The sequence below is a fragment of the Lynx rufus genome, unplaced genomic scaffold (genome assembly GCF_022079265.1).
Source record: "Lynx rufus isolate CCGP_SWC_20201006 ecotype Redwood Valley unplaced genomic scaffold, mLynRuf1.p SCAF_4, whole genome shotgun sequence".
NCBI lineage: Eukaryota > Metazoa > Chordata > Mammalia > Carnivora > Felidae > Lynx > Lynx rufus.
The window spans coordinates 131349219-131366661 of NW_025814856.1; the positions used below are offsets into that span (position 1 = coordinate 131349219).

The window sequence follows — 17443 nt, forward strand, 5'->3', positions numbered from 1 at the left end:
ATAACTGGTACAACCTTTAACTCAACAATTCCACTTACAGATGTTTATCCAAAAACAAAAAACAAAAAACAAAACTAGAGACATACACCAAGTTTGATTTTGTAAGAAGGTACATAGAGAAATTTATAAGAATAAAATAGCAGAAACAACTTGAGTATTAAAAAGGAGTGTTGTGGGCACCTGGGTGGCTCAGTTGGCTGATTGTCTGACCTTGGCTCAGGTCATGATCTCACAATTCGTGAGCTCAAGCCCTGCATCAGGCTCTGTGCTAACAGCTTGGAGCCTCGAGCCTGCTTCAGACCCTGTGTCTCCCTCTCTCTCTGCCTCTCCCCCACTCATGTTCTGTCTCTCTCTCTCTGTCTCTGTCTCTCTCTCTCTCAAAAATAAACAAACATAAAAAAAGGAAGAGCTGTGATCATGATATTTTGATCTATTTATTATTGTATGATATGATATAAAGATATATTAGGCAACCTTTCAATTCCAAAGGTCTTTACTGCATTTGTGGTTTTTAAACACCTTGTAATTATCCAAATGTGGACCTTTTCTTAAATGTTTAATATGAAAAATGTTAATTAGAAAGAATAAGAAATAAAGATGCCAAAAATATAAAATATCAATAAGAAGGGAAGCCAAAATAGCCACTGCCCATCTTGGTTTACCATTTATCATTTCCCATTTAAAAAATAATCTATCATGAATTGTTAGGCATAACAAATTATAGATGTATAGACAGTTCTGCCTTAAAGAATTTTACCTATCTTTCAATGTATTTTTTAATTCATTCTAAAAAAATGTGAAGATGGAGAAGTAAAGGAACTGAAGTGTTGACTTTGTAAACATTTTCTTCATATAAAGTCTATTTTAAAAAATGTCTTAAAAACGTATGTTCTAAGTTCCCTTTGTCACACATAAGGACCATACAGGAAAGACGAATGAAAATTTATAGTAACAACACGGAACTACTTCCTCTTAAGCACTAGGATTTCCAGTAGGTTGACAAGCAGGATAAAAGCCCTAACTTGTTGACAAATATAATGAAAACTCTTCGAATATTATTCATAATGAAAACTACAATGGCCCAAGATAAATTTAGGGTATAGGGGAGGTGGAATAAATTTATTTTCCTATTGTTAAGAGCAAGGAAATACATTAGATAATTTCCTCAAGTACAAGGTAAAAGATTTCAGCTCAGGCAGGATAGTCATCCAGATTGATACTTACCTTATAATCAAAGTTTTCATTTAAGAAATTCTTACGAAGTGCATCAGACAGGTATAGAACTGTTGTAATAATAACACTAGTGATAAAAAAAAAAGAACATTTTAAGGTCAAAACTTCGCATTAGTGAAAATCATTTATTAGATAAGAAAAAAGCAATTAAGATAAAAGAAACCCTATAGAAAGCGTGTGGAACAATATTATTTGAATACCATGTACCTTTTTTAAAATTTTTTTTAATGTTTATTTATTTTTTAGAGAGTGACAGCGAATGGCGGAGGGGCAGAAAGATAGGGAGTCACAGAATGTGAAGCAGGTTTCAGGCTCCGAGCTGTCAGCACAGAGCCCAATGCGGAGCTTGAACTCATGAACTGAGAGATCATGACCTGAGTCAAAGTCGGACCCTTAACCGGCAGAACCACCCAGGGGCCCCTTAATTTAATTTTTTAAAAAGTAATCTCTACGTCCAACATGGAACTTGAAATTATGACCTCGAGATCAAGAGTCCCCTGGTCTACTGACTGAGCCAGCCAGGCGCCCCCAATGTGGGACAATATTAGATAATTCATATTTGAAACAGAGAAAAGGGACACCAGGTAAAAAAAGAAAAAAAAATCAATCACTTAAGTTCTTTGTAAAATGATACAAAGATCTATGAATTCATACAACTCAGGCAGAAATACATTAATCTCCTGATGTTTTAGGGTATTATTAATTTCTGGAGAAAGCAAAATGATTACTTCAAATATAATATTCCATGTTTGATGAACATGGGAGAAAGCCACACTTTAAAAAAAAATGCAGAAAAAGAAATGGAGCCTAAAGAAGAAATAGATAAAATGAAAGAATATATTGAATATTTATTATAGGTCTTCTCTGTTTCCCCTGTTCCAGGTATTAGGGGGCATGCAAGAGCTCCTGAAGGCAGACTCCCTCTCTCTTGGTGACAGAATGCCACTACAGAAACAATTACAGACTGTGAAATTGTCTATAACCCAGCACTACGCTGTATGAAACTGCCAGGGGCTGTTAGAGCAATTCAGAGAATGGGGCATCTCAGGGCTAGAGAAAGTAGGGGAAGCCTGACAAGGAGTCACATGCAGCCACGTGTAGCTTGCTGGGGAGAGTAAAAGGGAAGGGTTTGGTGAGCATTCTTGGTTAACTCTAGACTTACGCAATTTGTTCAAAACCTGCTCCTTTTTACAGCTATAGTAGTTGACATCCAAAACTGAATACATATCCAGTTGATTTCATATTACATACAGAATTATGCTGAAACGAGATAGGCCACTCCCCAAAATACCATACACAAATGGTATATATACATGGTTGACAATCGGAAACCTCCTTGGCCTTTGCTGAGATGCATGCCTGATGGGAGTTTGTGATGTGATCGGACTCCAGTTCTCACCACAGGATTTGGAATCGAAGAGTAGAGCTGTATGACCCCAAATAAAATGAAACAACACCCCATCAACTTCACACCTTGATTATCCTATTGGTGAAACATAGATTAGAAGGATATTTACTAACCAGAAGAGTATTTGCAGTCTTTGAGAGACATAAAGGCTCATTACTGTTATGTGCTGGAAAACTCACTATTAGAGCCTTCTCCTGGGATAGGAGAGTATTAATGAGACTAAGGGGTTGGATGACTGAATGTGAAGCTCAGGGTAAAGAAAGGGAAAGAGCAGAAAACCACCATGCCTTGGGTACCTGCTCTACCATGAGCAAGCACTGTGGTACATGCATGTTCATTTTACATATGTCAATTACATCTTTCAACGAACCTTACTAGGAAAGTTAAGTATAAGCAAAGCCTATGAAATTGCAAAGTCCTATGGTGTCTTCAACCCCCAAAACAGCAGGGTATCATCAGTGAATTTCCTATCAAAGACAGAAATCACCTGAAAATAGCACAAAGTGGCAATTTTCAGTAGCCACTAGCAAAAGTAATGATGACAACTGAAGAAATCATTAAAATGTCCAAAGAAAGTAGTCTATCCAAAACTTATTTTATGAAACTAAAGCTTAATTATCAGAAAACGGAATGCTATTAAAGGGCTTTGGAAAATACTGAGACCTGAAAAAATAGAATGGGATCAAAATTTTAAACTGCAAAATAAAAACTAAAAAAGGTTAATTACACTTCCAGAGAATGCAACATTACTGATTTCATTAAATGTTCAATTTCACATTTCAGTAACTTCTACTGTATTGAAAAAAAGTATAGGTTACTTTTAAAATCTTCACAAGAATTCCCAACTGTACAGAAATGCTGAGAAATCACAACCAATTGGAGTTAAATAATTTACTCGTAGGCTAGTAGTTTAAAAAGCAAAATGTAAAAATTGTTTTTTTCTTCAGTAAAATGTGGTTTGTGGATCTATTTAATATATTTGATATGCTGAGAGTAAGATCTCCAAAAGTAAGACTCCTCTGGGCTAGAAAGACCTAAAATGAGTCTACTTCAAATGCCTTTCATTTATGCTTATAACATTCAGCCCAAGACACAGAGGCAGCTCTGAGAGCTTTTTATGGTAACTCAGCACTGAGTCAGTATCCTGGCACACAGGTCCCCAAGCCAGCTGAAGGCATTTATGCATTATTGCTCCTTCATTACAGTTGATACCTGTGGTGTTTAGGGATCTTTCTTTACTTGTTCCAATTTATCCAAAATCATGTGGCTCCTTTGGTTTTATTCTTTTACTCATGACTCAGTTTCTGAATATTAAGGACATTTCAAATCTTAGCACTCCAATTCAATAGCCAAGAAAGGTTTGCAATCTATTACTACAAATGGTCAAATTACTGATATCTGCCACAGAAACGCAGCCACAAGGATCATTTCTGACAGCTGTAATCTGTGGGCACAGCACAATAAAATTTACACATGAAAGAGGAAATAGTGCACAGGAAGTCAAAGTTATGGCTTCAAGATTTTCAGTTGCCACCTGATTCTAGCATTTTGAAAGTATTTTTTAAGTAACACTCTCTCCTTGCTATAGAAATCCCATTTCTCAGAATTTGTCAGTTTGAAAACTACTCCAAGATGATAATGTGCTCAAGCAAAAGCCCACCTCCACAAATGATACCTGGACTGGGAGAAGCCCCTTCGTGGATAAACTAGGTATCAACAACACTAATGTTTACACACAGAAAACCTCAGGAAATCTATTCGTGGAGGTAACTTCCCTACAATCTGGTGTGTTAACGGGGGCAGAAGGGATCAACACAAAGACACTTGGGGCAGATGAAAATCCTGGAAGGCCATCAAGGGGACTGATCCAAGCTAGTGATTCTCAAACTTCAGAGCGCATGATAATCACCTCAAGTATTCATAAGACTTCAGGGCCTTACCACCACCCATGGCCTGGTGAGTTCAAGGTGGGGCCCAGCCAGATGATTCTCATGCACCTGATTACCCTGTTTCATTTTGGGGACTGTGTTGCAGAGAGAAGACAAGACAGACGGGTTGGACTTGGAGAGCAGTGATGTTTAGGGAATTTGGCCTTGTTAACCACTGTTTCACCAAGGGTCTAGTCCACAGTAAGTTCTTTTTTTTTTTTTTTCAACGTTTATTTATTTTTGGGACAGAGAGAGACAGAGCATGAACGGGGGAGGGGCAGAGAGAGAGGGAGACACAGAATCAGAAACAGGCTCCAGGCTCCGAGCCATCAGCCCAGAGCCTGACGCGGGGCTCGAACTCACAGATCGCGAGATCGTGACCTGGCTGAAGTCGGACGCTTAACCGACTGCAGCACCCAGGCGCCCCAAACAATAAGTTCTATTGTAGCCTCACAACTATATTTAAACCTATGCTTTGTTATCCTTGGTTGCTGTAGTAGGTAATTCTAAAATGAGAGGCTTGTAAAACCTCTTACACCCCTTTGAAAGATATTTTAAAGAACAGAAGCAAAGACACTCCAAGTGGAGGGCACAACATAAGCCAAAACAAGGAAGCAGGAAGCCAAGTGCTTTTGCTTTTAGTCAAGGAAGCATCCAGTGTGGGTGAGGAAGAATGGAACAAGGATTGAAAGAGAGGGATTTTAACAACTCCCTTGACCTTCTCCACTGAGCAGCAGTGGCAGAAAGTCACTCACATGTCAGCAGCCTCAGTTTTGGCCTGTTAGGCTCAGATCTTAAGGAAACCTTCCCTTTCATGTATTCATTCTTCCTGCCAGCTCCTCCCAACTCACCAGGATAGGGACCACGTGGGAAGTTCTTGTGTAAATATTTGCCATAACTATTTGAGTGTGGCACATTCATCTTACTAATAGATAGTTTTGGCAAAAATCAGTATCTTCTCTCTCCCCTGGACAGGAAAATTGTTTAAGGATTATAACTCTAAAAGAAAAACACCACCAAAACGAACAAAAAGCAGTGGTAGTGGTGTTGGCGGGTGCTTAACAGATCAGCTGCCCTACCATCCAACTTTTTCATCATCACTATCACATACCCTGTCTTCCCTCCTGTTACTATGCCAATGCTCCTAGCTAAGGTCAGGATTTCTTTGTGTGCATGAGATCAGAGCTTCTTTTGTTGAGAAAGTCTTACCACAAAAAGCACTGCCTACATGGCTGGTGTCATTTCCAGTGCAAGCTGACTGTGGAGAGGGAACAGGCAGTTCTCGATATCCCCACTTGCCTACCCAAGTTGTTCCTTCACTTATTCCTGTTTTCTTTAGTATCATCAGTATTTCTGTCTTTGCCGGGCCAGCCCTATCTATAAGCCAAAATACTATATAATTCCATGTTTTAAAAGGGGTCCTAGTCTCCTAATTCCTTCCAGATATAGTCCCATTTCTCTGCTCCCTTTCACAGCAAAACTTCTAGAGAGCGGCTTATATTTATTGTTTTCACTTTCTCAATTCCTACCCGTTCTCGAATTCACTCTGATAAGGCTTTCTCTATCGGTCCACTGCAACAGCACATGTCAAGGTCATCAATCTCTACACCGCACTGCCAAATCCCGGGTCAACTGCCAGTCTTCATCATCTTCAACCTCCCAGCAGCTCTTGGTATTCCTTCCTTCATGAAATACTTACTCCACAGGACACTGTAGTCTGCTGGTTCTCATTTTAAATCACAGGCTGCTCCTTTTCAGTCTCTTTTGCTGGATGCTTCTCCATACCCTGACCTTTAATAGCAGTATCCTCTACAGCTCTGTTCTAAGTACTCTTCCCCCTTTCAGTCTACACTCCTTTCCGGGTGCTCTCATTCAGTTCCATGGCTTCAAATACCATCCATATGCTGGTGACCCTCAAATGCACATCATCAGCTCTAACCCCTTCCCTCAGCTCCATATAAGCATGGGTAGCTTCCTCTTCTATGTTTCCACTTGGATATCTAAGAGCATCTCAAACTTGTTTAACGTAAGATTCTTCACCTCCCCCCCACCAAAGCTGTTCCTCTCAGTATTTCCCACCAAAGTGAATGGCACCACCATTCATCCTTTTGTTCAAGCCAAAATTCTAAAGGCCATCTTCCATTTTTTCTCTTCCACCCACATCCAGTCACCTGTAAGTTATGTTATCTCTATCTTCAAAATTGTTCTTCTTACTACCTTCACTGCTATCCACCTGTTCAAGCCATCAGCGTCTCTTACCTGCACTGCTGTATTAAGCTACTAACTGGTTCTTCTTGGTTTCTTTCATGTTTCTCTACTCCCTAATATTTGGGCCCTGTCTTCATCTTCCCACCTCATCTTTACTGGTTCCTTCTCTCCTCATGTTTCAGCCATAGTAACAGTCCTTTGGTGCATTTAAATGTGCCACATTCATCCTGACCACCGGGCCTTTGTATATGCTATTCCTGCTGGTAAGAACATTCTTCCTTTGCTGTCTACCTGTTAATTCCTGCTTTAGCTTTCAGCTCAAGTTTGACTTCCTAATGAAAGAGCTCTCCAATCCCAGTACAGAGCAAAGTTCCTTTCATAAACATCTTCAAATAACTGTGCTCTATTTTTATGGAATTTATTTTATACTGTAGGCAACAAAAAAGATTTGCTAAATGGATGGGTCAGGAAATGAATGACCTCCCCTAAGAATCTTTGATTCCATAAATCACCTATTCACTACATAGATCTCATATGAAAGCTAAATTAGCTAATAGTAATAGTCAACTAAATAATTCAGGGTTTGATGAGAAAAAGCACAAAAGAAAATGTACCCTAGGTTTGAAGCCACCATGTACACAAAATAAATAAATTAAGGACCTGAAATTTCAACTCGTAGGCCAGAAGGTTTTACTTTCCTCAGCAGCAAGTCTGTTATAAGATTTATCTCTTTGAAAATGTATAAAACTGTGACTTTATTTTTGTACTGTATTTTGCAATGTGTATGGGAAGGGGGTGGAAAGAAGCTTGTCTCAAAGTGTCCTGTATTTTTGGTACTTAATTTTCATCTCCCTTATGTTCCTTCTTTCTCAAATTGAGCAGTTGTTCTCATCAGAAACATCTACCAAGAACTTAACAGTGGGCACAATACAGCTTTGCACACAAGCTAGAGAGTCACATGTCTTATCCTTGTGAAATTTAGCCTGGATGCAGTTACTGTGTTACCTAATATTAGACATTCGGGTGGAAATAAACCACACACGACCGTACTAATCACCAAGAGTCTGGTCATAGCTTTTGGTAGGACTTCACATAAAGCAGGGAAGCTACATGGTTTGGGACAATATAGTTTGTAGATGAAAGTTAAAGGCATTTAACTTACTTGAACACACAGGAAGAAAGGATCGGCACATAAAAGAAGGCATATTTTGAGTTCGAGGGTAGGGCAGTGTGACTTCTCAGCTAGTTACTATCAATTTGGCATGTATGAAGCACATAGTGGGTAGTAAAAGTGGGAGTTTGGGTCAAAATGCCTCTTTGAGGAGCCCTGATCAAACCATCTAAGGAAGGTAGCACCATGGAAGAAAGGTGGTCAACCTGAGAGATGTAGACCTAGCTCCTCCAACTTGCTTCTACACAGTTAGCAAAGCAATAACGTTTTCTTTCCAGTGTACGTTCTTCAACATATTTTAAATATCCTTAACATCTTTCAGAAATTTAGTTTTCTACCAATATTACATGGCTAATACCTGTATGGAGAAAGCAGGAAGAGCTGAAGGCTTATTTCTGGAACATATTGCACTCATAAGGCAAGCAAAATCTCATATGGCTTCATAATTTGAACGGGAAATGGCTAGGGTAGTTGAATGGGGAGAAGAGAGGGAAGCAGAATGGCAAAGAGCAGTGTCTGTTTCAACTCTGCAGGAGTTCTACCAGACCCTGGAGCCCTCTCTACAAATTAGATCGGACTTGCCATCACCAGTGGAAAAACAGTGCTCACTTCTTATCAGCACTGACTTGGGTGGCAAGGGCATGATGTCATCGCATTTAGCAAGGGCTGATGGCCTTTTCCTTGGATTTGCTTTTGGAGAATCTTCTGTTTAAATGCATTACACAGAGTTCATCTCAAAGTAACTGTGCTCCTGTTTGATTAGCACCAGATAAAAATATTGAACATTGTGTGTTTACTCAAAAGCAGAATCTATACTTCTAAGTCTGTTACCCATTTGTGTGACCATGAAGTCTTCATAAACGGAGTGTAGACTTTTAGGTGAAGTAGAGAGAGACAGTGTTTACTTTAAAAAAGTCACATTGTGGTCACGATTTTCAGGAAGCTCAAGCAGAGCCTGTGTGCATAAGGAACAAAATGTCAAATGTATCTTTGGTTTGAATTTCTGCCATTAAATATTCTAATTCAAGGCAAAATATCCCTGTGCACACAGGGCAGACATGATGACCAAATGATGATACTGCATGATGATGATGTCAGCAGCCTGGACCTCTTCCCAGATAGCTCCCTGGACTACTTCATAGCCCTCTGCATGTACCCAGCATGTAGATCTTTGGTAATAAGGCCAGATACATGACAAATAGTTCCCATTTAAATCTGTGGCTTCCGGACGTCCAGACAAAAAGATATGTGATTCTACTCACAGATATCAAACTAAATATGCTAAATTCTAAAGAGAGCTATTTCAGGAATCTCAATTAGTCTTCAAAATGGAAAAGCTTCTTCTGTACTTATGTAAAATATAATATGCCATATTATACTATTTGTTACTTCACAAGTTTTTAACACATCATTTTAACACCTCCACATCTATAAATGTAGACTGCAGCAGAAGCCATATTAGGCACATCTTATCAAAATCAAACCCTGTATTACTGTGGCTCTTACCACCATCATACCTGGCATCTGGGGAAGACATATGGTATCTCTGGCCTATGGCTAGACACCTGGAGAATTCAACTGTTATCCTGAATGTGAAGGTGTTCGGGGCTGGACAAGAGGAGGAAGGAGAAGCAGGCAAACGTAGACTCGAAAGAAAGAATGTTCAAGAAACAGGGTAAATGACAAGTGTGGAAGTAAAGATCAGCCAGTTTCCTGAAGAACTTCACCTTCATTCTGTATCCTGAGATGACAGAGACAGGAAGCATGACAGCAGATAAAGCCATGACACTGTACTCTCTGGGACAGCTCCTGCCTTTCTGGCTGCCCTCTAATCTCTTTTCCTGGCTCCTATTACTTCTAGTACTGACGTCAAATGTTTGATTTTTTCCCCCTGGATGTGCCTAATACAAGCCAATTTTATCAACTTCCAGAGATTCATCTTTATGTCAATATCTCCCCAAATGTCTTCTCTAGTTCTGAATTTTGCTGAGAGCATTATTTTCAGTAGTCTACCAGCCTTCTCAGTTGGCTGTATAAAAGAAACTTCAATCTTCATGTATCCAACTCAGGGGTCCTATCTTATTCCCAGTGCTGAGTACATGGTAGACACTTAATGCATTCCGCTGAGTTAAAATGAATGAAGAAAGATTAGAAATGACTCAAGTGGCCAGCAACAGGGCTCGTTAAATAAACAATGGTACATCTACTCAATAGAACATGATACAACTATCAAAGAAAAAAGAAACATAAACAAATGAGGGGCTTTCTAAGTATTAATGTGGAAAGACTGCCAGGATGTTTTAGGGGAAAAAGCAACGTGCTGTATTATGCACCTGCCAGGCAGAAAAGAACACTGGGAGGTCATGCAAGAAACAAATAAAAGTGGTTATTACAGGCTGGGGGTAAGGAATAAATATGGAAGGTGGGAGTGAGATTTTTCAGTGTATACTCTTGTTATATTACTTGATTTTTGAACTATGTTCATTTATCACCTATTTAAAACGAATAGTAATACTTTTTAGAAAGTGAGACAAGTTAATTCAGAGACAAAGGACAAGAATCCCTGTATTTGAAGCTTTCAAATTTGAGATCAGACTAAAAAAAAATCATTTTGTGCCTCCTCTCCAATGTGCTGCAATTGTCATCAATTTAAATGTCTTACTTGTTAGCCACCAAGCGCATAACAGTCCAGTCCTTTGGAAACATCTCTGGGCGTATCAATATTCGGAACACAGTAAATATCTGCAGCAGAAAATCCTTGGATAGGAAGGAAATAGACCATTTTATTGAGTTATTGTAACTGTCAACACACACACACACACACACACACGCACGCGCACGCACACACACACAGCACTGTTGTTACCATTTCCAAAGAAACTACAGAGAAGGGAGCCATGTTTTCATAGTTCACCAGGAGAAAGAATCATTGCCCTTCCCATTCTCAACACCCAAGTGGTTTGCTACTCTTCCCAAATGTTCTCTTTTCTTTCTCATAAATGGTGGGAATGGCTTTTCATTTTCTTCACAAGCTCTAAGCATTTAGGTTTTATAAATAAAGGGGAAGACTGGCTTAGCAGGCAAATATGTTCTCTTCTTTTATTATAGTCTTAAACATCAGAACTTCTCATATCGAGAGAACTATCAACAATCCTTCCTTTTAAGTGTCAAAATTTAGAAAGTTATATTCATTAAAAAGAATTTTCAGCAAACACCCATGTTTCTTAGAGGGCATTCTGAAGATATAGTATTAATAGTATGCACGTAGGTTTACAGAATCTGAGCATGCTATGCGGAATACACTCAAATAAGGATGTGTGCTAGGCCGAGCCCAGTGGTGAGTGCTTAGTAGCTATGAGTGTCAAAGAATTCTTCACAGAGATGTCATGCCAGAGGGCAGTGGTATTTACTAAGATGTTATCCTTAAACCCATCACCTGGAAACACTCTTGACAGGAGGCTATTTCCAGACACAGAAATACCTCTTCTTAAAACATTACAAGTAATAGGATCCCAAATGTTGCAGCATTTTATACTTAAAGGCAACTCTAGGAGATAACACACTACATGTAATGAGTGACATAAAGCTTGCCCAATCAGAAAGAAATTGGCTCAATCTAGCTTTTATTTAGACTTATTAACTAGAAAACAAAGATTTCTTGGTAACCTTAAGCAATGCTAGGAAAATACATCTCGCTGCCAATCTGATTGAAGTCAACAGTATGGTGATGCTTAAAACAAACAAACAAAAAAACAAACACAGGAGTTTTATATATGAAACCCAACAACACACTATGTTAAACGTGTAAGCTGCTTGAATATAAGATTACAGTTGTCATTGATATGATGAGGAGATAGCTAGAATCTGAAAATATAAGGAACATCTGGTGGCTGTGTGTATGTGTGTGTGGTTTTTTAACATACTCTAACAGCTTTGATCAAGCCCATAAATATTTTGACAAGGATTTATTTTAGCTTCTTTGGCATCAACACACATAGACTGATATGTAGTATGTACCGTGTGGAAATGTGCCCGGTAGGTCACTTTTCTTTAAATGGCCAGATTTTTCTTATGTAGGAAGAGTTTCCCAAATGCATTCCATGGCAGGTCAGATCATTTGGGGAAACACTTCACATTCTAGCCCTCTCTTGAGAAAGTAGGTCATTAGCATACTAAAACTGTGAGAAGCCCTTTTTGATGCATTTCTAAAACTTATTCCAAAAAGTTTTTCAATTTATTCTTTTGGGTGTCCCAGACATGAATATATTATAATCCCTCCAAAAATGGATGTTTGCATTTACCTTTCAAAGAATTTGATCCTACTTCAGTTTCCTATCTTGTTGCACTTGCTTAGATAGAAAAAAAATCATGAAGGTGGGAAGTCACATCTCACAGTCTACAATTACTTAGGAATGTTGAAATAATTTCTATAACATTGAAATTTCATCTTTTCTCCTCAAAACTTTTAGACAATTGGAAAATGGAGGTAGCACCCTTCGTGCTTGGGTGTCTGTAGGGGGGAAGGTAGGAGAGAGGGATTTCGGTTGCACAGAGAAAAAAGTGACTGAAAAAGTGGCTACAGGAGGCAGGGTATCTACCTCCTGGGCTGGCAACTTTGGTTGTTCTTTCGCAGTGCTGGGGACGAAGGGAAAGGTATTCCAGGTATAGGAGCTGGGGACAGACAACCTGTTTCTGTGCCATCTCATTTTCTTGTTCCCAGTTATCTCACAAAATAAAAAGTGTGGCAGCATGTGACATAGTGCCAATGCTCATGTATTGACAGAAATCTTTACTTGCCCTGAGAGAACTTTTTGGCATCTCAAATAGCTCTCTATGGTATCCACGCAAGCTTCACCTACCTTCATAGAGCCAAACACATTCATTGTGGAAATCTTACAATCAAAATACAAGAACATTACATTAACAATCAGAAAATCTCGATTTTAATCCTGGATCGGCAACAAACTAACTCGATGACGTTGGCAATTTATTTGATCTGCCTGGAAGTGAGTTCTCATCCTTGGAAAATGTGGGACCTTTAAGGTCCCTTGTGGTTAGGGGTGATTTAAAAAAGTTAATATGATCACTTATCTATTCATATAATAGACAAAAATGTTTCCTTATTTCTAAATTGTAGGCCAATGTTTCATCAGATGGTAACACGAATACCTTCCACTGTAGCACTTACATGTAATTTAGTTCAGTAAGTATTTATTGTCAACTGCCACGTAACAGGTATCATTTCAAACTCAGTCCCAGTACTTAAAGCACTAACATCTGAACGCTAGATTCTTTGACACCACCCTCCTGCCTGCCCTCCCCAAATACAGCGGTATTTCCCTAAATACTTTTCGGCTCTGATCATTTCACAGAATAAGTACTTTTGCATAGATATGTGAAGTTATTTTGCACACATGACAATAACTAACAGATCTTTCCCATAATTTAAAAAAAGAACATTGGTACAATAATATTCTTGTTTGGATAGCAAGAAATAAGGGTTTCATATGCCACTGTTTGAAAATTGGTAGCCTGGGAGCAGTTTCTTTTTGTTTACTTCAAATAGCACAACATGGTAACTTAACTGCATTGCCCGTTTTATTCAAATCAAGGTCAAAATAAAAAAAAAAGAAACAGGGAGGTGGTACGTTACAGAAGCACGTTTTCTGCAGTGCAAGAGGTTTAAGAAAGGAAGTTCATATGAAAACCAAAACGATAAAAAGTTCCATTCTCAAAAGACAAGAAAGCAAGAGCAATCTTTTTGTGATTTTCAAAATTATCACTAACATTTATTCATCCATAAATATTGGGTGCTTTCTAAAGCACCAGGCACTGTGTTAGATGCTGGGTTACACCTAGTGGGGTAAGATACATTCTGTTATTGATTCATGAAAGAGTAGTTCCGGAGGGCCTGCGATATGTCATACCACAATCAGCTGAATGTGACACCCGCCTTCATGGAGCTTACGGTTTGGTGGGCGGGATGAATGTGTATCTAAAAACCACAGACAACATGTGTGCGCTACCAACGAGGAAAGTGTGAGGACCAAGTAGTCCAGGTAGAGGGAAGAGCACCAAGCTTGAAAGCCAAGAGACAACACGGCTGTCTGGACTGTAGTGGGGAGTGGCAAGAAATGGGGGTGAAAGATAAGAAGGGAAAAATCAAAAGCTGACAGACAGATGATAGATAGGGACCAATCAAAGATAAATACACAGAAGAAAGATAAATAAAAGGTAAATAAATATCATTCTTTCTTCATGGTAAGGAACGTGGAAATTTACCCTGAGGGCGATGAGAAGGCCGTTAGGGGTCTCATGCAGATGTGAGAGAAGATTAAATGTATTTTACATTCATTTCCTGACTGTGTCATACAAAAAATTGTTTGTGTTTACACATAAGACTGTGGTATGTGAACAGCACAGGATAGAAATTAAGTTTACGAAACAGAATTAGTGAGAGACAGGAGACAGAACTCTGAGATCATGAAACGTGAATTAAGAACTCAAGAAAATAAAGCATCACCAGGTAGATAGACCAGCACACAGTCTCCTTGTGTCAAAAGCAATGAACAGGGACAGAGCCTTCTAGGAACACATTTCCTTTACTTACGATTTAAAGTAGAGTCGAATATTATTTTAAAAATTTGCCACAAATTTCAAATTTCACCCTTGATATGGAGTTTGAATTCAAATAAAGGGTGTTAATAATCATTATCACAGTGAAATTCATACCCTTAAAGTTGAATAAGCACATTATGTAAAAATAACTCCCAAGTGGTCTTCAGTCTTCAAGAGCTACAGAATTATTTTTCTATAATAAAGACTATAAGCTGAAATAATCATATGGAAAAAGATGGTTTGTGAGGTGTGCAGACATTTACTGAGAGGGTTGTTTCAACGAACAAAGATATAATATTCCAGGCTCTGTGCTTAGGACACAAAGACATGGTCCCTATTCTCACAGAGCACAGTCATCAAGGAGTCAAGGAGACAACAATTACAAAGCAATGTTGGATGTTATCACGAAGAGGGGGTGGTAGGCACTGTATTCTGTGAATGCTTCATAAAGAAAGAGATTCCTAGTCTGGATTTTACAGAATGAGTCAAAATCAGGGAAGGGATTAATAGGGGTACAAAACAAGTAGTGGTGGAATAGGCATTTCAGGTAGATTAAAAAAAAAAAAGAAAAGAAAAGAAACAGAAAAAGATTCGGAGGAATTAAACCCAAGTAATTTTAAGTGGCTAGAGTGAGATGTGTTTGGAAGAGAGTAGAGGGTAGAGGATACTGAGAATGTAAGGTAGACTGAAGACAGGGATGATGTTGGCAAAGGCTGGGTCTTGTCCCACAGGGAATGTGAAGTCCTCAGGGCTTTAAAGTTGGACTGTGATGTGATCAGATATAATTTTGGAAAGCTAGTGGGCCAGTATATGAGAGACAATGAAAGGTTTTAATAGTGCTGTACTTAACTTCCAGAACATGTATAATATCACATTTAAGCAAGATCCCCACAGTTCTATTTGAAAAGTCATAATCAACAAAGAACAGGAAACTCACTGCTCTCTATGTACCAGAAATACCATGGATATGGACAAAACTTTAGTCCTCAGTAGAAGGTGGGTGTATAATAAAACGCTACTGACTACAGAAGGAGAAAAAAAAAAAAAAAACCTAATCACTTCCTAGTCTTGCTTTTGTTCATTTCTAAAATAATGCCATTCTACAGAAGGAAAGAACTAAATAATGCAGAGTACCAGTCCTTGGGTCCTTGGTCCTACACAGTTCTCTTGACATTGTTACTTATACCACTCACACATAGCACCCGAGGACCAAGGAGAAGAAATGGCATACTGTTCAAAATGTCAGAAGCTACCCCAAGAATCACCCTGGAGAGGTCCTGATTCTTCAAGCAAGAATGGAGTAAAAACACCAATAGTCTTAGTAAATACGAGAACTACATACTTTCAAATTTGTTTTCATTTAGAGAACCACTGTGAAATGCTAGGCCAAATCTTTCTTTGAATTGATAAGAGTAAAGAAAAAAAAGCAGTGATGCTAGGAATAAAGAACAACAAAAATGTTAACCTGAATGTTTCAACATCTAATCTGTCAGTATTAATGAAGATTTAAAGTGCACATATCGCAGTTCTACTTCAGGAATTCATTCTGCAGCAATAAGGCCACAAGCACAGAGAGATGTGTTATCATGATGTTCACCACTATACCCTTTCCATTGGCAAAAATCAGAAACATCCTGAATACCCAACAAAAGGGGAATGATTACATTATTTAGCATCCATACAATGAGATTCAGAAGAATAAAAGATGTAACAAGCTCTATAATGTTCAGGACATATTACTATGTGGAAAAGTGCAACTAGTATGAATGCTATATTCCATTAAAAATACGTGTGTATATACCATAAAAAATAATCTATGAGGATACAACCTTATGTGTTAACAGTAGCTCCCTCTGGGCATCAGAAAACATGTATGTGGAAGGGAGGCAGACATATACTTTGATCACTTTTAACTAGTAGGTTAAATGGGATTCTTCCTGTCTAATCCCAATAGCAGTTATAATTTTCCATTGACTATCACTTTACTAAGCTCTACCCTCCCTTATGTATTATATATTCCATTTCTAATCTAAAGGTAGATACAAAACCCTCAAATAACTCTTTCCATTAACTTGGCCTTTCATCTCCATGACTGGAATTGCCTTATTACTTTTAAAGAGTGGACAAATGAAATTTTATGCAATTTGATAGCGAAGATTTTGGTTTCTAACAAATGTCATTAGAGTTTAGGGAAAAGGTGAGTTGAGCTGTGTGAACAAGAGCTCAGATGTTAATGGAATTCCAGGCCCTCTCAGTTACTTCCTTGGGGGGGGGGGGGCGGGGGGAGGAGTTGGGGGGTTGGTTGGCCGGGAGTAAAATGAGGCACTGTAGGAAAAGTCTTTAGCGCTGCATCTGGCCCATAGCAGTGGGGGTGGTGGTGAGGAGGTAATATCAGCCATCATCACTGTTGTTTATATACATCCCACTCAATTATAACTTAATGATTTAGATGCTGTTAATAACATGAAAGCATTAAGACTAGCAAAGACTAGCAAGACTAGCAAAGACTGTTTTGCTCGTCTTGATATCCCTAATGTCTAGCCACTGTGCACAATATATGTTTGTTGAATTAAGTAACTGTCATTTGTAATAAAATAGTAATAGTGCCAACCTCAGGGGGTTCTTCTGAGGATTCAGGGAGTTAATATTAATCAACCTTTTAGAACAGTACCTTGCATGTACTAAGATTTACAATTATATAAATGTTTACTGTTTGAGGTTCTCAGCTCTTTACCACAATAGCCAAAGCTCAAAGTGGTCTAAAATGTTGGTGATAATCCATTTGGCAGCAAAACCTGACCTGAACTATTTAGTCTTTATTTAACCTCACCTAGAGTGAATTTTTTTTAACTGCACAAATATTAAGATTTTTTATTA

General features: G+C 38.6%; 1 protein-coding gene across 1 annotated transcript in view; it reads right to left on the bottom strand.

The window, feature by feature from the left end:
• Positions 1–17443, bottom strand: part of DOCK4 (dedicator of cytokinesis 4) — a 437799-nt gene that overhangs the window by 70921 nt on the left and 349435 nt on the right. The window contains exons 27-28 of the mRNA XM_047096261.1: positions 10611–10705; positions 1225–1300 (exon numbers count right to left, since the gene is read on the bottom strand). Coding sequence (XP_046952217.1) covers positions 1225–1300; positions 10611–10705 — 171 coding nt within the window. The remainder of the gene's footprint in view (positions 1–1224; positions 1301–10610; positions 10706–17443) is intronic.